Source organism: Ambystoma mexicanum, chromosome 8 (genome assembly GCF_040938575.1).
Source record: "Ambystoma mexicanum isolate Mex_15411 chromosome 8, UKY_AmexF1_1, whole genome shotgun sequence".
Classification (NCBI taxonomy): Eukaryota; Metazoa; Chordata; class Amphibia; order Caudata; family Ambystomatidae; genus Ambystoma; species Ambystoma mexicanum.
The window spans coordinates 710,192,112-710,213,463 of record NC_090929.1 but is presented as its reverse complement, the minus strand read 5'-3'; the positions used below and the strand labels follow the sequence as shown (position 1 = coordinate 710,213,463).

Below are 21,352 nucleotides of genomic sequence, written 5' to 3'. Positions count from 1 at the left end.
TGGGGGGCTTTTAAACCTCGCTTTAATCTTCATGGGGGGGGGGATTTTTTTTTTTATCAAGGTGGAAATAGAAACAAAACGTAAAATATGACGAGAAAACTAGGCAAAAACGATGTATGCTTTCGTATCGCCTATTGGCATGTGGTTAAGATACGCGAGATGTGGCCGTGAGGAGATTTAGAAGCACGACATCCCGATGAGATAGTGGAAAACAGCCGTAGAGCTGGGGAATGAAACGTAGTCGCTTCTGCCGCTTGTTGTAGTTAGAAATATGCAGACTAAAGGCCCGAAAAGGCCTCGGTGAGCGGAGCCCTTTGGAAAGCACGCACCATAATTTGTTTGCAGGTATGTGATGTCAGCTGGGGCGCTGCTCCCCCGCCTCCCCGCCCCGGATTCCCCTCCTTCTCTGCAGCCTCCTGCATCCCTCAGTCTCAGCCTTTGCCGTGCAGCAGCAGCAGCTCTGGGATCCAGGCGTCAGCATCAGCACCAGCCGTAGCGAGCCCCATCGCTTCCGGAACCCCTGCCTCCCCGGGAGCTCCCGCACCCCCTGCCACCTTCATGGCGCCCACCATGCGGGCCCCCGGCTGCCTCCTGCCGCTCCTGCTCCTCCTGGTGCCCGTCGCCTGGACAGAGGGCGAGGCCCCCGCCAGGGAAGCCGGCGAGAGCACCGGCAATTTCATGGAGGACGAGCAATGGCTGTCGTCCATCTCCCAGTACAGCGGGAAGATCAAGCACTGGAACCGCTTCAGAGACGTGAGTGCTGGCGGGCAGGGGACTCGGGGAGTCCTGGGGTGGGATGCTCTGGGCGCGGGGGAAGGGGGGCGAGGGGGGGGGGGCGGCGGCACGGGGCGGGGGAGGAGAGAGGGCAGCGCTGGAAAGGCATAGGTGGCGAGGATGGCATCTGATTCTGAGTGCGCACGGGGTACGACGGGGAGCCTGGCACACCTCCTCTGAAGGGTTCTCGAAACTGGGGTTCGGTAAGTGAACCCCGAGGGAGATGAGAGTTGAGAAAGAGCGCACAACGAGGGAAAAAAACTGTGAATGAATACATCCATGTGCAAGGCAGGGGTGGGGGAGGGGGAGAGTAGGGGAATAGTGAAATGGGGGGGGGGGTATTGCTGGAAACAAGGGGCGCCTCCGTGCGCATAGGTAGCGCTAGTCGCACCTCTACATATACATGTCCAGAATACAGGCGGTACCTGGCCCCCAGGAGCGCGGTGCACGTGTGGGGGGCGCCCTCTGACCCATGCCCATCTGCAACTCTCTGCCCCCCGTGTGCATGCGGTCAGCGGGCAGCAAGGACGAGGGAGGGGGGCCTGCAGGAAGGTTACCCTCGTACACCTGCATTTGCAGTGCTGTGGACTTGTGGACAGGCGGACGTTGGCTGTGGTGGGCGGCGCATCACACAGAATGCATGCCATTCTTGTATACCGTAATGAGCATGGTGGCCAGCGAGCGGGGTTGGGGGAGAGAGTGGGGGGGGGCGGTAGGAGCGATATGTAGAGGAAGTACATGGGAAGGATGCCTGGTCAGGTCGTCACTACTGCACTGTTTTGGAAGCATAGGGGCGGCAGCCAGTAAAGTTGGGCTGGGGGCGCATTGAGCGCGTCCCCACGCACCTCTGCGTTTGCTTTTAATGTTCTGTCTATCTTCCGTGTGAGCAGGCTGGGTGGACGGTATTCACCACCGTGTGCAGGTGGGGGCGCGCTGCACACCTGGAGGTTGCCCTCGCGGTAATTACCTGCGTACCTTTGGGCAGGGCCGGCCCTATACCGCGCCATGGATATAGGGGTTGGCGGGAGTGGGGGCTGAATAACACACACATGGCGGATGCACTCCTTTTCACCCCTCCTGCATTCCTGCAATGCCAGGACATGCACCGGACTGCAGCATGAGGGGTGCGCAGGGGGGAGGGGTTGTATTATAGAGAGAGGGGTGCCACCTCACTCCTGCATTTCTGCAATGCCAGGGCAGGCACTGGACAGCACCATGGGGGTGGGGGGAGTGTATTATAGCGAGAGAAGGGTGCCACCTCACTCCTGCATTTCTGCAATGCCAGGCCAGTCACTGAACTGCACCATGGGGGGTGGAGGCGGGTTGTATTACAGAGAGAGAGAAGGGTGCCACCCCCCTCCTGCATTTCTGCAATGCCAGACAAGTCACTGAACTGCACCATGGGGGGCGGGGGTTGTATTATAGAGAGAGAGAGGGGTGCCACCTCACTCCTGCATTTCTGCAATGACAGGACAGGCACTAACTACACCATGGGGTGGGGGGAGTGTATTATAGAGAGAGAGAAGGGTGCCACCTCCCTCCTGCATTTCTGCAATGCCAGGACAGGCACTGAACTGCACCATGGGAGTGGGGGCAGTGTATTATAGCGAGAGAAGGGTGCCACCTCAATCCTGCATTTCTGCAATGCCAGGCCAGGCACTGAACTGCACCATGGGGGTGGGGGAGTGTATTATAGCGAGAGAAGGGTGCCACCTCACTCCTGCATTTCTGCAATGCCAGGACAGACACTGAACTGCACCATGGGGATGGGGGGAGTGTATTATAGCGAGAGAAGGGTGCCACCTCAATCCTGCATTTCTGCAATGCCAGGCCAGTCACTGAACTGCACCATGGGGGGGGGGGGGGTTGTATTACAGAGAGAGAGAGCGGTGCCACCTCACTCCTGCATTTCTGCAATGCCCGGCATGCACTGAACTGCACCATGGGGTGGGGGCTGTATTATATAGAGAGAGAAGGGTGCCACCTCACTCCTGCATTTCTGCAATGCCAGGGCAGGCACTGGACAGCACCATGGGGGTGGGGGGAGTGTATTATAGCGAGAGAAGGGCGCCACCTCACTCCTGCATTTCTGCAATGCCAGGACATGCACTGAACTGCACCATGGGGGGTGGAGGCGGGTTGTATTATAGAGAGAGAGAAGGGTGCCACCTCCCTCCTGCATTTCTGCAATGCCAGGCCAGTCACTGAACTGCACCATGGGGGCGGGGGTTGTATTATAGAGAGAGAGAGAGGGGTGCCACCTCACTCCTGCATTTCTGCAATGCCAGGACATGCACTGAACTGCACCATGGGGTGGGGGCTGTATTATATAGAGAGAGAAGGGTCCCACCTCCCTCCTGCATTTCTGCAATGCCAGGGCAGGCACTGGACAGCACCATGGGGGTGGGGGGAGTTTATTATAGCGAGAGAAGGGTGCCACCTCAATCCTGCATTTCTGCAATGCCAGGCCAGGCACTGAACTGCACCATGGGGGGTGGAGGCGGGATGTATTACAGAGAGAGAGAAGGGTGCCACCTCCCTCCTGCATTTCTGCAATGCCAGACAAGTCACTGAACTGCACCATGGGGGCGGGGGTTGTATTATAGAGAGAGAGAGGGGTGCCACCTCACTCCTGCATTTCTGCAATGACAGGACAGGCACTAAACTGCACCATGGGGTGGGGGGAGTGTAATATATAGAGAGAGAAGGGTGCCACCTCAATCCTGCATTTCTGCAATGCCAGGGCTGGCACTGAACCGCACCATGGGGGTGCGGGGAGTTTATTATAGCGAGAGAAGGGTGCCACCTCACTCCTGCATTTCTGCAATGCCAGGACAGACACTGAACTGCACCATGGGGGTGGGGGGAATGTATTATAGCGAGAGAAGGGTGCCACCTCACTCCTGCATTTCTGCAATGCCAGACCAGTCACTGAACTGCACCATGGGGGGCGGAGGCGGGTTGTATTACAGAGAGAGAGAAGGGTGCCACCTCCCTCCTGCATTTTTGCAATGCCAGACAAGTCACTGAACTGCACCATGGGGGGCGGGGGTTGTATTATAGAGAGAGAGAGGGGTGCCACCTCACTCCTGCATTTCTGCAATGCGAGGACAGGCACTGAACTGCACCATGGGGGTGGGGGAGTGTATTATATAGAGAGAGAATGGTGCCACCTCCCTCCTGCATTTCTGCAATGCCAGGACAGGCACTGAACTGCACCATGGGGGTGGGGGCACTGTATTATAGCGAGAGAAGGGTGCCACCTCAATCCTGCATTTCTGCAATGCCAGGGCAGGCACTGAACTGCACCATGGGGGTGGGGGGAGTGTATTATAGCGAGAGAAGGTTGCCAACTCACTCCTGCATTTCTGCAATGCCAGACAGGCACTGAACTGCACCGTGGGGGTGGGGGAGTGTATTATAGAGAGAGAAGGGTGCCACCTCAATCCTGCATTTCTGCAATGCCAGGACATGCACTGAACTGCACCATGGGGGTGGGGGGAGTTTATTATAGCGAGAGAAGGGTGCCACCTCCCTCCTGCATTTCTGCAATGCCAGGACAGGCACTGAACTGCACCATGGGGTGGGGGTTGTATTATAGAGAGAGAGGGGTGCCACCCCACTCCTGCATTTCTGCAATGCCAAGACAGGCACTGAACTGCACCATGGGGTGGGGGTTGTATTATAGAGAGAGAGGGGTGCCACCCCACTCCTGCATTTCTGCAATGCCAGGACATGCACTGAACTGCACCATGGGGGGGTTGTAGTATAGAGAGAGAGAAGGGTGCCACCCCACTCCTGCATTTCTGCAATGCCAGGACAGGCACTGAACTGCACCATGGGGGGTGGAGGGGGGTTGTATTATAGAGAGAGGGAGGGGCGCCACCTCACTCCTGCATTTTTGCAATGCCAGGACAGGCACATATCTGCACCATGGGGGGTTGTATTATAGAGAGAGAGAGGGGTGCCACCTCACTCCTGCCTTTCTGCAATGCCAGGGCATGCACTGAACTGCTCCGTGAGCGGTGGGGGGGCGGGGTGCATTTTAGAGAGAGAACGGTCCCCCCACTCCTGCTTTTGTGTAATTCTCTGTGCATTTATAGAAAGGTCGATGCTGCAGTCCGGAGGGGGGGTGATTTCATGCATGCTTGGAGCCTACTCTCTCCCTCTCTCATAGCCTCTTTTCGGGGAGTGGGCGGGAGGGGGGGGGCACGTGCTCTGACTGCCGCGTCACCCCTGCGTGTGCCTGCGTCTGTGCATTCGAGGCAGGGCAGCCCCCGTAATAAACGCCTCCATTCTGCCGCAGAGGGCAGACAGGGCACCTGCTCCACTCACTCGCAGTCCCCCCGTTTGCCAGAGCACGTGCCTCAGCACTCGTCCAAAGACAACCCTGTACTGCCCAGCGCTATACTGCCCACTGCACTGGGGACCTGTCAGGAAAGCGACCCGCCCATTGCGCTGAACGCTACGGTTAGAGTCCATGTACTGTGCGCACTGCCTTGCAATGGGCCCCGTTGAGTGCCGTGCATTGCAAAGGTCCTTTGTGCCCGGAGATGTGCAAAGGCGAGCTGTGGCAGATCAGCTGGGGCCTCAGGATTGCAACAGACAGCTCATTCCAATGGGTAGCTGTGCCAGCGGCGGGCTCTCTGTGCATTGTAGGGACAGATTTAAGATAACTCTATTGGTGCATTACTGGCTGGGCCTTGGGCAGCTCTGTTGTGCCCAGTGGATTGCAAGCTGGATATGGGACACCTCTGTTGTGTAGAGCATTGTAGGTTTCATTGCGACATCTTGCCCGTGGTGTAATATGCTAGATTTGGGATGGCTATAATGTGCCCAATTACAAGATCACAACATCTCTAGTGTGCCAAGATCTTTAAAGTTTTATTTGTGGCAGCTCTGATGTGGCAAACATTTTACAGCCTTGCTTTGGGAGAGTTCTATTGTGCCACATACATTTCACACTGGATCTGGGACAGCTGTATTGTGTCCAATGCATTATACACTGGATCTGGGACAGCTGTATTGTGTCCAATGCATTATACACTGGATCTGGGACAGCTGTATTGTGTCCAATGCATTATATACTGGATCTGGGACAGCTGTATTGTGTCCAATGCATTATATACTGGATCTGGGACAGCTGTATTGTGTCCAATGCATTATATACTGGATCTGGGACAGCTGTATTGTGTCCAATGCATTATACACTGGATCTGGGACAGCTGTATTGTGTCCAATGCATTATACACTGGATCTGGGACAGCTGTATTGTGTCCAATGCATTATATACTGGATTTGGGACAGCTGTATTGTGTCCAATGCATTATATACTGGATTTGGGACAGCTGGCTCCTTTGTATCCAATGTGTTAAAGGCTGAATCTGGGACATTTCTATTGTGCCAGTGTGTTAAAGCTTGTTTTTGTGAAAGTATTGATTTGCCCAGGTTTTTATAGTCTGAATTTGTTACAGCTCTATTAGGCCCAGCACTTTATAGGCAAGCTTTTCGACAGCTATATTGTATCCAGGGTGGTGAAGTGAATGTTGGACATTTCTATTGTGCCAGTGTGTTAAAGCTTGTCTTTGTGTAAGTATTCATTTGCCCAGGTTGCTATAGTTCGGATTTGGCACAGCTCTATTGCGCCCAGTGCATTATAATCAAGCTTTTTGGCAGCTGTAATTGTTCCCAGGGTGGTGAAGTGAATTTTGTACATTTCTATTGTGCCAATGTGTTAAAAGTTGTCTTTGTAAAAGTATTGATTTGCCCAGGTTGCTATAGTCTGAATTTGTTACAGCTCTATTGGGCCCAGTACTTTATAGGCAAGCTTTTCGACAGCTATATTGTATCCAGGGTGGTGAAGTGAATGTTGGACATTTCTATTGTGCCCGTGTGTTAAAGCTTGTCTTTGTGTAAGTATTAATTTGCCCAGGTTGCTATAGTTCGGATTTGGCACAGCTCTATTGCACCCAGTGCATTATAATCAAGCTTTTTGGCAGCTGTAATTGTTCCCAGGGTGGTGAAGTGAATTTTGTACATTTCTATTGTGCCAATGTGTTAAAGGTTGTCTTTGTAAAAGTATTGATTGGCCCAGGTTGCTATAGTCTGGATTTGGGGCAGCTCTAATGTGCGCAGCGCATTAAATGCAGGATAAGATTTGGGGCAGGTATCTATGGTGGTGAAGTGAATTTGGGACATTTTTGTGCCAGTGCTTTAAAGCTTGTCTTTGTGAAAATAGTCATTTGCCCAGGTTTCTATAGTCTGGATTTGGCACAGTTGTACTGGGCCCAGTGCATTATAGGCAACATCTCCAACAGCTCTATTTTATCCAGGGTCGTGAAGAGAATTTGGGACATTTCTATTGTGCCAGTGTGTTAAAGGTTGTCTTTGTGAAAGTATTCATTTGTCCAGTTTGTTTTAGTCTGGATTTGGGGCAGCTCTATTGGGCCCTGGGATTAGAGGCAACATTTCCAGCAGCTATATTGTATCCAGTGAGGTGAAGAGAATTTGGGACATTTCTTTTGTGCCAGTGTGTTAAAGCTTGTCTTTGTGAAAGTATTCATTTGTCCAGTTTGTTTTAGTCTGGATTTGGGGCAGCTCTATTGGGCCCTGGGATTAGAGGCAACATTTTCAGAAGCTCTATTGTATCCAGTGAGGCGAGGAGAATTTGGGACATTTCTTTTGTGCCAGTGTGTTAAAGCTTGTCTTTGTGAAAGTATTCATTTGCCCAGATTGATATTGTTCGGATTTGGCACAGCTCTATTGGGCCCAGTGCATTATAGGCAAGCTTTTTGGCAATGCGGTATTGTTTCCAGGGTGTTGAAGACAATTTGGGACATTTCTATTGTGCCAGTGTGTTAAAGGTTGTCTTTGTGGAAGTATTCGTTTGCCCAGGTTCCAATAGTCTGGTTTTGGTACAGCTCTACTGGGCCGAGTGCATTATAGGCAAGCAGCTCTTGAATCCAGGGCGGTGAAGAGAATTTGGGACATTTCTATTGTGCCAGTGTGTTAAGGTTTGTTTTAGTCTGGTTTTGGGGCAGCTCTATTGTGTGCAGCGCATTAAATGCAGGATAGGATTTGGGGCAGGTACCTATGTTAATGTTAATGTTAAAGGACATTTGTACCGCACACTATCACCACTGGAGTGGTCCCCTGGCGCTCAGGCGGATCTGAAAGAGGGAGGGGGGGTTAGTGGGAGGAAGCTGGAAAAGTGCAAGAGAGCAGTGATGTGCTGTTGGCGGCCTCAGCCCGGTGGGTCTGTTGGCTGGGCCTGGGGTGTTTGCGGGCAGTAGTTGTCGTGTACTGTTGTGCGAGTCTATGTGCATTTTTTGTTTTGTTGTTGCAGTGTAGTGAAGTTGGTGCAGTTTGTTGTGCTGTAGGTTTGTGGTTGTGTTTGGTTTGGAGTTTGAGAGGTGTATGCAGAGGAGGAAATTGTTAGTGCAATTGGTTAGTTGGCATCTTTATCCTGAATTGAGGCGCTGGGCTTCTGTAATTCCCAGGTGGGGTTCGGGAGCGCCCCTGCACCTCTGTCCTGATCTGGGTCAGTCCGGCCTTCAAGGTCTCTTTCATGTCTGGCCCCCTCCTCCCCCAGCCTCCCTCGCAGCCCTACCTGACTTCCCTTCACGCTCATACTGCTGGTGCACCTGACAATGTCCACAACTCAGCTAGTGTGGTGATTGCCAATATCCTGACACTTCCACAACACTGTGGTACCTGGTGGCAACTAAGGGGCGAGTGCGGGTGTTGGGGTAGGGTGGGTTGTTGACACTGTCTCCGTGTGTGTGTCGCCTCTGTTCCACTCTACCCGGCATCCCTTGTCCAGGTGCCATGGTAGCTTCTCCACATAAGGAGTTGTCCACAGTCAGTACTGGGGGTTGTCCGTGTCTGCTCCCGCTTAGTCATCCCCTTTCCTTTCTGTTTCTGTTTTCAGTTTGAGTCAGTGCTATTGAAGAGCCAGGTTTTTAGTAATTTCCTAAATTTCAGCTGATTTTGGGTGTTTCTTAATTCTTTTGGGATGTTGTTCCAGGTTTTTGCGGCTAAGTGGTAGAAGGAGGTGCCTCCAAGTGTTTTCTTGAGGTATGGTTTTGGAGTCAGGCGTATTTCGTTGCTTGACCTGAGGAGTCTTGTTGGCTTGTAGATTGTTATTTTCTTTTGTAGGAATTCTGCTCCTTGTCCACTGATTGCCCTGTGCGTTATGCACATTGTTTTGAAGGTGATGCGATGTTTTACTGGGAGCCAGTGTAGTGAAGTGAATCTGGGACATTTCTATTGTGCCCAGTGTTACAGTATGCATTTGTGAACGTACTCTCTTGCCTCGTGCACTTCAATCTGGATTTGAGGCAGCTCTATAGGTCCGGTGCATTACAAGCTGGATTTGGAACACCTCCGACGTGCCTGGGGCATTACAGACTAGATTTGGGCTAGCTAGTGTCACATGCATTATATGTTGGATTTTAGACCACGCTATCATGAATAGTGCATTAAAATGAATTTTGCAATAGGGCACTAGGAATTGTGATAGAAAGCAGGAGCAGGTATTTTACGGCCAACGATGTGCAACATGGAATTTGGAGCGAAGCCTAATTAGCCAATTGATCGCAAAGTGTATTTGTGGCACTGTCATTGTGACATATTCTTTATAAGAAGGGGTTGAAGCAGGTCTTTTGTTCACAGTCATGTCAACGGGGTGTCAGTACAGCTGCATTTTGTCAAGTACATTGCAAAAATAGGTGGAGTATCTCCACTGAGGCCAGATAACTGCATTGAGAAATGGGGACAACTTAATTGTGCCCAGTTCCTTGCACTAAGGAGATGGACCAGCATAGTTATGCATTGAGGAGTTAGGGTAGACCCATAGCACCCATTTGATTGCAGCGAGGTGATTGGACAGACCCCTCATGCCCGGTTCATTAACAATCAGCAATTGGAGAACCCCATTGGCTGCAAGCTCATTGCAATGAGGAGTTGGGCTAGCCCCATTTCGGCCAGTTCATTGCAGTGAGGAGATGGGACTGTCCCCTCGTGCTCAGTTCTTCACAACGAAGCATTCAGGTTGCAAGTTTATTTCAACGAAGAGTTGGGGTTACTCCCCTGCCGCTAGTTGACTGCAGCGAGCAGCTGGAACAGCTTTGTTGTACCCAGGTCTTTACATTGAGGAGAAGGGTCAGCTCCATCCATCGCGACCAGTCAACCACAAGTAGAGATTGGAGCAGCACCATCGTACCAGCACGGAGTTACAGGCAGTTCACTGTGGCAACTGCTAGGATGGATGCGGTACAATGGCTTGGACTAGGAACCGACAGGCGGGCTGGCTGTGCAATGCCCTATAGCGGTTAGTTGAAGCCGGTCCACTTGCCTGATGCGGTAGAGACCAGTGTGAGAAGTAGAGACGGTAAAAATACACTCTATTATAATTGATCTGTTCGTGATGTGTAAAGAGCCGCATGCAGATTAGTGCTCACTTCAGAGTTCCAGCAAATCTGCATGTTCGTCACATTTGCAATGAGGATGGGTGCAGGTCCGCATGGCCAATACATCATAGAACAGGAGAGCGTCAGATGCATGTGTCCATTCATTCCAATGGGAAGTTGGAGCTGGTCTGGACGCCCACAGTGCTGTAATGCAAGCGGGAACATGCCCGAATGCTCATAGGAGCATCTTTGCATTCTGCTGTGCGTTACAATGGGGTTTCGGGGCATGGAAACATGTTTGATACATTCCGTGGACATGACCCCCGCACCTCACTTCCTCCCTATTCTGCTAGTTCCCATCTTGTTTGCTCCGCTCACAAGCTATCCTCACCTGCCCTGCGCTGCCTCCGCTTTCCCATTTGTACCCCTCCTTATTGCCCTTCCGCAATGGTACGGTCCACTGTCACCAAAAACGTATCCAGTCTGATTCATTGAAAATCATCCTCAGCGCTGCCCGCTAATCCTAGAGGTCTTCCGTGGGCCATCCTGTAGCGTTGCATCACGCCCCGTCATCCTGCATGGGGCCTTCACATGCTTGCAAGTAATCCTGGGGCACGGTGGCCATTATTAATCTCCTTTGGGCCTCATTCTAAGTCGGCTGGTCGGGTAAAAAAGTGCCGGTTTTCATGGATACCAGCACTTTACCGGACCAACCGACTACGGGTAAACCGTGGGGCCCCTGGGTTACCTTCAGCTTAAAGCTGGAGGGAAGGCTGGCGCCCTACCGGCATGAAAAGACGTAATCACGGCAGATCCCCTCATGGAGTCCTAATTGGGGGTTTACTCCGTTACTCCAGCACCCGTAATCCGGTGGCACAGCCCACGGACTAAGTGCCAGAAAAGGTAACTACATTTGCTGATATCCTAGTGACTATACCGCCCGGATACCGGCAGTGTCAGAATGAGGCCCATTATCTGCTTCATATTCGCCCTCCATGACTATTCATAACACTGCTCTGTTGCTATTATGTCAGTTTCGTTCCCACTACCTGTTCCATGTCCTTCCCAGTTCACATATAACTCAGCTAAAACACTGCCATGATGTCATGCACCCGTCTATGTGAGTGTGCCACCCAGTTGTCAGGTGTGTCTGATTGAAACAGCACTCCCTTTCATTATAAATACAAATTTAAAAAGCAGTGGTTAGTTGGAGCAGGTGTCCCTGTCTAGAGCATAACAATGACGTGAGGGTAGGGGGTGAGCAGGTTGCAGAGTACACTGCACCCCAATTGGTGGGTAGAGCAAATTGACATGATTAGTGCATTAGAATAGGATGTTGGGACATGGCTGTATGCACAAAGCATTATAATCTGGACCGGGAGCAGGTTTGCATGCTCAGGGCATTATAATGAGTGGTTGCAGCCAGACCGCGTGTCCATTGCATCGGGGAGTAAGAGCTGCTCCGCATAGCTGTTCCGCTTTGCGGAGCGGTGTAACATATTCGCACGCTCATTGCATTGCATTATGAAATTGTAGAACCTCTGCATGTCCAGTGCATTGCAGAGGGGAGAAAGAGAATACCTGTGTGCTTAGTGCAATTTCCTGGAGAGGTACAGCCTGCCTGCATGCTGAGTGCATTGCAGTTGGAAGTAAGAGCAGATTTGTATGCCATGCGCATAGTACACTTATGAGAAAGAGCAGGCTTTGTGCTCCAATCCATTGTGATAGGGAATCAAAGATGGATGCCACACTCGTGGCATTCATTAAAATGAGATTTGGAGCACACCTGCTTGGCCAATGCATAACGATGTGGGAGGGTAGATAGCTCAGCGGCAACGTGCTCGCCTTGGAAGGAAGACGACATGGAGCAACACAGATCCCCGGATCCGCGCTTAGAAACCTCTGGGCATTACAAAAGGGAGTTGTGGCAGGGCTATGTGCCCAGTGTATTTCACTCAGGAGGTCGAGCAGTCTGTGGCCCAATGCATTAAACTGGGGAACTGGAGTGCACCCCATGTAATACAATGGAGATTTGGGCAGGCTCACGTGCTTCGTCCATTATCGTGTCGAGCGGGAACCAGTGTGTGTACCCACTGCATCACCAGCCTGTGCGCCCAATGTGCTAAAGTGGCGAGTTGAATCAGGTGTGCCCCCAATACATTGCAATGGAGATTTGGAGCATTTCTTTGCACCCCATGTATTATAACAGGAAGTCGAAGCAGGTCTATGCACCTTGTGCATTACAGGGAGATGTTGGAGCAGGTGTGCATGCTCGATGCATTACAAGGTGGAGTGGGAACACGTCTGTTTGTCCAATGCAATAGACAAGGGAATTGGAGCAGATGTGTGTGCCCAATGCTTTATAATGTATAGCTGGAGTAAATCTGTATGTCCAATGAAGTATAAGGAACAATTGGAGCAGATGCATGTGCCCATTGCTTTATAATGTATAGCTGGAGTAGATCTGTATGTCCAATGAAGTATAAGGAACAATTGGAGCAGATGCATGTGCCCATTGCTTTATAATGTATAGCTGGAGTAGATCTGTATGTCCAATGTAGTATCAGGAAGAATTGGAGCAGGTGTGTGTGTGCGCCCAGTGCGTTATAATGCATAGCTTGAGTAGATCTATATGTCCAATTTAGTACCAGGAAGAATTGGAGCAAGTGTGTGTGTGCCCAGTGCGTTATAATGTATAGCTGGAGTAGATCTGTATGTCCAATGTAGTACCAGGAAGAATTGGAGCAAGTGTGTGTGTGCCCAGTGCGTTATAATGTATAGCTGGAGTAGATCTGTATGTCCAATGTAGTACTAGAAAGAATTGTAGCAGATGTGTGTGCCCAGTGCTTTATAATGTATAGTTGGAGTAGGTCTGTATGTCCAATGTAATACAAGGAAGGATTGGAGCAGATGTATGTGCCCAGTGCTTTATAATGTATAGTTGGAGTAGATCTGTAGGTCCAATGTAGTACACGGAAGAATTGGAGCAGATGTATGTGCCCAGTGCTTCACAATGAGTTGGAATACGCCCATCATTTGAACAGAGACCCACCTCCCATTTCACACATAATGCTGAAAGCTATGCGAGTTGTATCGCAAGCAGTTCAAACGCAGTATTATCATTTTTGTGTTTTGCAAATCAGACCTAAAATGGTGGGTCGTGTTAATTAGGCGCGACAATATCGAGTGGTGTGTACAGCACAGCCTCACAGTTTTCCCTTGCAAAGTCTGTTAATTGCAAGGCTGGTGGCATGGAAACAATAAATTTGAATGACTATGATATTCAATGAGTTGGCGGCTCATGTTTAGACGTCTGCGAGAGATGAGCCAGTGTTATAGAGATCAGGGCCCTCTTCCCAAAATTCATCACATTTTGTTTATAAATCAGCAGCTTAATCATTTTTTGTTTCACAGCAAATCCTAGTAATTGGTGGCAAGAGCAGATTGGTTGGCTGGTTGAAATGACAGGGCTAAATTAGCTCTTGTGATATCGCACCTGTACTATGCCAATTGCATCTTCCTGGAGATACCAACATATTGCATCAAGCACCTAGGGAGGGTGCAAAAGACAGAAGTTCGCCTCCTGCAGAGGATGCACCCGTCGGATATCATTATACCTACATTACCCCAACTCTACTGGTTGACGGTAGAACACAGGGTTGAGTTTAAAGCAATGCGTCTGACCCACAGAGATTTTCACAACCAGGGACCTCTTTCTCTTCAACGCACACTAACATGTCGCCCCCACACAAACAATCCTTACTATCAGGAACATGGCTTCTGACCACAATCCCCAGAGACGCTTTTTTTTTCTTTTTTTTAATTGGTTTGGATAATAAAATCATCCTTTCAAATACACATATACAAATACAATCATTTCAACAATACAATATCATTTTCAAATAAGTTTTACTATGCACCATTTTCATAACTATTGACATGTAACTTGAAACTTCACAAAGTAAAAAAATGAAGAATACAAAATAAGTATTAAGATACATTAGATACAGAGACAATTATTGTGGTGTACATGTGCTGTATAAATCCCACATTAGACGATAAAACATGTGTAGAGTAACTGGTCAGCTACTATTGTTTTGGACTTGGCCACCATGCAAACTAAGGCAAGTTGCTAATGGTCATCCTTTGACTTGATCCTTGCCCAGGGTCATCTGGTCATGAGTGAAATGGCTGCGAGCAACCTGGCATTGCCCACCTGCTCCCTTGTCCGTACTGGTTTACTTGGGTGGGGGGTTATTGGGTGAGTAAGGTTCACTTGCGGTAAGACTATAAAACTGTCCCTTGTTATAAAGATTCCCAACTCTTGGCAGAAGTCTGTACTAACCAAAGGATTTGGTAGAAATGGCTGAGCAACCGGGCATATCTTATGAGGAGGATGGCAGCTGCTCTAGTGAGCCTAGTCAATACAATAGTCCAAAGAAACTCTTGCACACTAAGTTTTATTTCATATCCACAAGGCCGGCAAGAAAATACTCTTCTAGACTAACCAATGCACATAGGAATTATTTACAATACTTTTCAAAGGAAAATAGTAGTTGCTCGCGGTTACAATGAGATGGGCATGACAATAACAGTTCTACCGTATTACTAGTAGTACTAACGGTAATGGCATTCAGATGGATGGTCAAGAGTATGGTGCACAAACTTACATGAATTTCATGCCCATGAATGCAAAACATTTGTTGGCATGGGATGGGTTGAGAGTTACTTGGTCGAATGATGTCAGTAGGGTCATCTCTGATACTGATTGAGTGATATTTTAAAAGTGGGTGTGAATTTAGGGAAAGATATGAACTTGCGTCTGATTCGGCAGAAGATTGTTGGAAGATTGTATTGGACTCCTGTGAAAATGTTTAAGTTACAATTGAGTTTAGATGACTTGTGTTGGAGCTGTAGTGCGGATAGAGGTACTCTTTTACATCTACTGCGGGGATGCCCAAGGGTACTGTCATTTTGGAGTGAGGTGATAGATAGAATTGATTTCATTTTTGGGATAAGTTTAATCAGATCTGCAGCTAATATAATCTTGCTCTCACATGTTGAAAGGGGTGTTCAGGTTAGAAAGCATAACTTTTGGATTGATAGAGCACTGATGATTGCGATTAGATTGATTCTCAGGATCTGGAAAACTAGGAAGAAACCCAGCGTTGAGGATTGGTTGATGGATTTGAGGGTTCTATCTAGGTATGATAAGGTTTCGTTGAAAAATAGAGGCAAGGAAGATGAATATTTGTTGCTGTGGGGATCGTTTGATGCCCTCTATGATTGACTTTATATTCTGTGGATAATTAGAGGGTAGGATAAGGGGGTGTTTTTTTTTTTTCCTCTTTGTGATGTTTGGTTTTGTCTTTGTGGTATTTTATGTGTATTAGTTATAATATTTAGCGGGGTTCATTTAGATACGTTTTGCATGGTTGATTTTATTATTGGATTTGGTTTAAATGGTTTGCTCATGACTTTCATTTTAAAATGAATACTGCAATGTTAGTTTGATCCTATGTAGAACTGCTGTATTGTAAACCTAATAAACAGAAGTTAAAAAAAGAAAATTATGGTCACAGCACACGGTCTATGGGAAGGAAAAGGAGGGTTAATTATAGTAACCCTCTTCAAGGCTTCTAATGCTTTGCAAGTCCAATCCTTAACTATCCAAAGTTTGTCTAAGAGTGGAACAAAGTCTTATGTAGCAGTTGGAAAAGCAAAGTTCCTCACATTGTCACTTAAATAAAAATGCTTATCCAGATAACACTGGTTATAGGGACTGTGTAAACGTGACCCTAGAGGGTGTAAACTGTAAAGCCTGGCCTAGAGGTATGGGTAGATATTGACTGCAACTTCACCCGGTGAGTAACCAGTCCCCCAGGCCCTCCTGTGTATTTTCCTGCCGCCTAAAACTTTAAATCCAGCCCATTTCGCCCTCCGTAGCCCCACATCCCTCACCTGCTCTCCGCTTCCTGGTCCCTGGTACCCGCCCCTGCCCTGAATGGCTCCCCAGCCCCCGTGTTTAAACCTAGTATCCCGCTCCCCTACTGCAACGGTCACTTGACTGCAGCTTCACCTGGTGAGTAACCAGCCCCCCAGGCCCTCCTGTGTATTTTCCTGCCGCCTAAAAGTTTAAATCCAGCCCATCTCACCCTCCGTAGGCCCACATCCCTCACCGGCTCTCAGCTTCCTGGTCCCTGGTACCCGCCCCCTGCCCTGATTGGCTCCCCAGCCCCGTGTGTTTAAACCTAGTATCCCGCTCCCCTACTGCAACTGTCACTTGACTGCAGCTTCACCCGGTAAGTAACCAGTCCCCCAGGCCCTCCTGTGTATTTTCCTGCTGCCTAAAATTTTTAATCCAGCCCATCTCGCCCTCCGTAGCCCCGCATCCCTCGCCTGCTCTCCGCTTCCTGGTCCCTGGTACCCGCCCCTGCCCTGATTGGCATTTTGAAGTGTGCCAAATAGCCTCTCTGTGCTAAACTGCATTTAGAAGTATGCCCAATAGCCTCTCTATGAAAGTTTGAATCTAGAAGTGCGCCCAATAGCCCCTCTGTGAAAGTTGCTCTTGAAGTGTGCCCAATAACAGCTCTGTGCTAAACGGCATTTAGAAGTGTGCCAAATAGCCTCTCTGTGCTAAACTGCATTAGAAGTGTTCCCAATAGCCTCTCTGTGCTAGACTGCATTTAGAAGTGTGCCCAATAGCCCCTCTGTGAAAGTTTGATTTTAGAAGTGTGCCCAATAGCCCCTCCTTGAAAGCTGAATTTTGAAGTGTGCCAAATAGCCTCTCTGTGCTACACTCCATTAGAAGTGTGGCCAAAAGCCTCTCTGTGCTAAACTGCATTTAGAAGTGTGCACAATACCCTCTCTATGCAAGTTGTTTTTAGAAGTGTGTCCAATAGCCTCTCTATGAAAGTTTGAATCTAGAAGTGTGCCCAATGCCCCCTCTGTGAAAGTTTGAATATAGAAGTGCGCCCAATAGCCCCTCTGTGAAAGTTGTTCTTGAAGTGTGCCCAATAACAGTTCTGTGCTAAACAGCATTTAGAAGTGTGCCCAATAGCCCCGCTGTTGAAAGTTGTTCTTGAAGTGTGCCCAATTCCCTCTCTGGGCCTAACCGGATTTTGAAGTGTGCCCAACAGCTCCTCTGTGAAAGTTTGAATTTAGAAGTGTTCCCAATAGCCTCTCTGTGCTAAACTGCATTTAGACGTGTGCCCAATAGCCTCTTTGTGAAAGTTTGAATATAGAAGTGCGCCCAATAGCCCCTCTGTGAAAGTTGTTCTTGTAGTGTGCCCAATAACAGTTCTGTGCTAAACAGCATTTAGAAGTGTGCCCAATAGCCCCGCTGTTGAAAGTTGTTCTTGAAGTGTGCCCAATAGTCTCTCTGTGAAAGTTGTTTTTAGTAGTGTACCCAATAAGATATCTGTGCTAAACTGCATTTAGAAGTGTGCCCAATAGCCTCTCTGTGAAAGTTGTATTTAGAAGTGTGCCCAATAGCCTCTGTGTGAAGGTTGTTTTTAGAAGTGTGCCCAATAGCCTCTCTGTGAAAGCTGTGCCCAATAGCCTTTCACTAACCATGAGTGCACCCAATCCTCCAGGGGTACTGGAAATGACCACCGTGGACCGCCTCCACTCTCCGGCCCGCCTTGCCTCCCGGCACCCCCTTCCCAAATCATCCCACGCCCTTTCACATCCCCTACCCTTCCCCTTTCCAAACACCAAGCCAGAGGGGCACGATGGCGAGCCAACCACCTTAAGACCACTCCTCCCCCAAACCCCACCACCGACCAGCCAATGTTAACCATGCCCGCTCCCCTCACTATCATAACAGACACCCCCCGCCCTGCAACCATCCACCCCCGCCTAGCCCACAAACCCCCGCCACCATCCCCCCGACCGCACACTTTCCCCTCCCTAAAAACTGCACGCCTTCCACTAGCAAGAACCAATGCTGCATCCCTCTTCCCCTCTGACCCCCCTACACTCTCTCACACTCCAATCGCAACAAAGAAACTAAAGAGGAAATGTACCTGGTCCCCCTCAATCTCTCAGCACTCCTCGCCTCCCCTGTCTCGACCCACCACCTTATTCCCGCAATCACCTCCTTCCCCCGTGGCTTCACCCTTCCTGAAACCCCTCTCCCTCGATTTCTCATCAACTGCAACTGAAACTCCTAACCGCCCACACCCCACCTTCAAATCGCCCGAACCAAACCGGATCATCCGAACACACGCAGCCACCCAATCCTGCCCGAAGTCCGCAAATGTTTCTGCTCGCCCACTATTCCCATTGAGCATCACCCACCCTACCCCTCTCCCTCCACTCCTGCCGCCACCACCACCTTCCGCTCCAGCTCCGAGACCAACCACGCCTGCCGATGTGAACTGCATCCTATTCAATGGCCGATCCGTAGCAAAAAACAGACACTCCATCTTTGACCTCCTCGCCTCTGACAAACCAGACCTAGTTTTCATCACTGAAACTTGGTTCTCTGACGACTTCGCCCCAATCGCTAATGAAGCCTTCCCCCCTGACTACTCCCTCATCCCACTGACTGTCTCTCCAGAGGTGGAGTAGCATTCGTCTTCAAGTCTCTGTTCCACGCCTCAATCATCGGCGACCAACCTTCCATTCCTTCCTGCAAATCTCTCCTTGTTAAACTATCCCTCTACCTGTCGCTCTCAAACAGCTTCCTAATAATCTACAGGCCCCTGGCTAGGACAGACAATTCGCAAACAACCTCTGTGACTCTATTGCCACCCTTCAACTAAACCATCCCAACCTCACTCTTCTTGGAGACTTCAACTTATGGCTCGACATCCCCACCAACCCTATGACACACTCGCTGGTTGACGGTTTAGACGCAATTAACCTCCAACCCCACATAAATGGCCCGACTCACTATAAAGGAAACACTCTTGATGCCATCTTTAGCTCCAACACCCTGATTCATTTAAAGCCCCCACCCCTATTATCTGGTCCGATCACTTAATTCTGTCGTTCGCCATTCGCTCACCCGAGCCCTTCCTGTACTCGAATCTGAACCTCTGAATCTACGCAAAATGCTGGAAAAAACGAATGATCGCCCTGGACCTAGCCGACGCACTCCTCCAGTCTCCAACACCTACCTGCCATCTCAACAAACAACTAACCCCTGAGGCCTTTGACGCATGGCTCAGCGCATCTCTGATGCGGCTCACACCGCCCTGCAAACCTTCAGCCCCAGATGGTTCACTCCTGAATTGAAGATCACTAAACAACTATATAAATACCTAGAACGCAAATGGCATAAAGACAAAACCCAGGAGAGCAGGGCCACCTTGGCCCGACACCTTTATCAGTACAAGGCCGAAATCCGGAAAGCAAAAAAGCCCACTACAATTCCCGAATCCTAAACTGCAAAAATCCAAGCAAAGAACTCCACAAAATCATCTCCGAATTCACCAATCCGGCCTGCACCACGACATTCCCGACCCCCTCACAATCACTGTGCGACTCACTCTCCCTCCACTCTTACACCACGGCTCTCGAAAGAACAAATACTCTAACCACCAAACTGGCTCTCTTATATCCACCAGGCTATTCTCCGCCCGTACCGGCCAGCCCACCAGCTGCGACCACTACGCGACCAACGTTTGAATCCTTTAGTCCAATATCACCAGAGCAATTTCTCAAACTTCTATCTGCCCACAAACCATCTGGCTCGCCACTGGACCCTTGCCCATTGCCCAACCATAACCATCAAAGAAATTTTCGCCTCCACCTGCGCAGGAGAATACGCAAGATCCATCATAAATGCCTCCCTTTCCTCTGGTATCTTTCCCGAAGCATTCAAGACGGTTCATGTCAAATCTCTAATTAAAAAACCTTCGCTTGACCCTCTGGAGCCCAAAAACTACCGCCCCATCTCAAACACCAGGTTCCTTGCCAAACTCATTGACCGAACCACCTACTCCCAACTAAATGCCTTTGTCGAAGCCAACAATCTCCTAGTCCCCGCCCAATCAGGTTTCAGAGCCCGTCACGGTACTGAAACCACCCTAACGTCAATCTGGGATGACCTTAAAATGACAGCAGACTCCGCGGGATGCGCCGCACTAATCCTTCTCGACCTATCCGCCGCCTTTGACACGATCAATCACTCAAACCTCCTAGACCGCCTCCACTCCCTAGGAATTAAATGGATAGCTTCATTCCTCAAAGACAGGTACCAAATAATGATACTCTCCACCTATACCTCCCAAGCCCGACCAGTCGACATGGGAGTCCCACTAGGAGCATGCCTATCTGCCCTCCTGTTCAATCTCTACTTGATCACCCTCCCGCCAATAATTTGTTCACACAACATCCTGTTCTACAACTACGCCGATGACACTCAACTAATTCTAAAACTCCTGAACTCAAAACCCAACTCCCGACCTGACCTGGCCTCCTGCCTCCTTGACATAGAACTCTGGATGACCCAAAGCCACCTCCTGCTAAACCCCTCCAAAACGGAAATTATGGTATGTGGCAACTTCTTCCGCACCCACTACCATGGCCATCCGCCATGGGCAACTCACCGACCCCCTACAATTCACTGAAAAATCTTGGATGCACCCTTGACTCTGACCTAACACTCTCGCGCCAAGTCAACAACGTCTCAAAGTCCTGCCACTACCACCTTAAAACCCTTAGGCGCATCTTTCCATATCTCTCCTTTCCCAACAGACCCTCCGCGGTCCAATCAATCGTTATATCAAGACTGGACTACGCAAACCCCCTATACCTCGGAGTCCACGCATACCAACTGAATAAACTCCAAAGGGCACATAACACGGCAGCCAAATTGCTACTTGCGCTTGGCCCAAGAGACCACATCTCCCCAGCCCTTAAGACGCTGCACTGGCTTCCAGTAGCCCGAAGGGTGACTTTCGAAACCTTATGCATCTCCCATCGAGCACTGCATAAAACCGGACCTCAATATCTTCAAGACAAGCTAAAACCCTATCACCCCCCACGCACCCTAAAATCAAGCTCAGCCGGCCTCCTAGTCATACCGAAGACAAACTCAGTCAGGTTAGGCGGATCATCATTCTCAGCCTTGGCACCCACGCTATGGAACTCACTCCCACCCCACATCTGCCTAACTGGGGATTTAACGTCTCTTCGCAAACTGCTGAAAACCTGGC

The 21,352-nt window shown here is 49.6% G+C and overlaps 1 protein-coding gene across 1 annotated transcript in view; it reads left to right on the top strand.

Moving 5' to 3' along the window:
• The first annotated feature begins 214 nt into the window (after positions 1–214).
• The window catches only part of LOC138472473 (testican-2-like), a 40,875-nt gene continuing 19,737 nt past the window's right edge, over positions 215–21,352 (top strand). Inside the window, exon 1 of the mRNA XM_069610678.1 lies at positions 215–753. Coding sequence (XP_069466779.1) covers positions 559–753 — 195 coding nt within the window. The 5' untranslated portion in view covers positions 215–558. The remainder of the gene's footprint in view (positions 754–21,352) is intronic.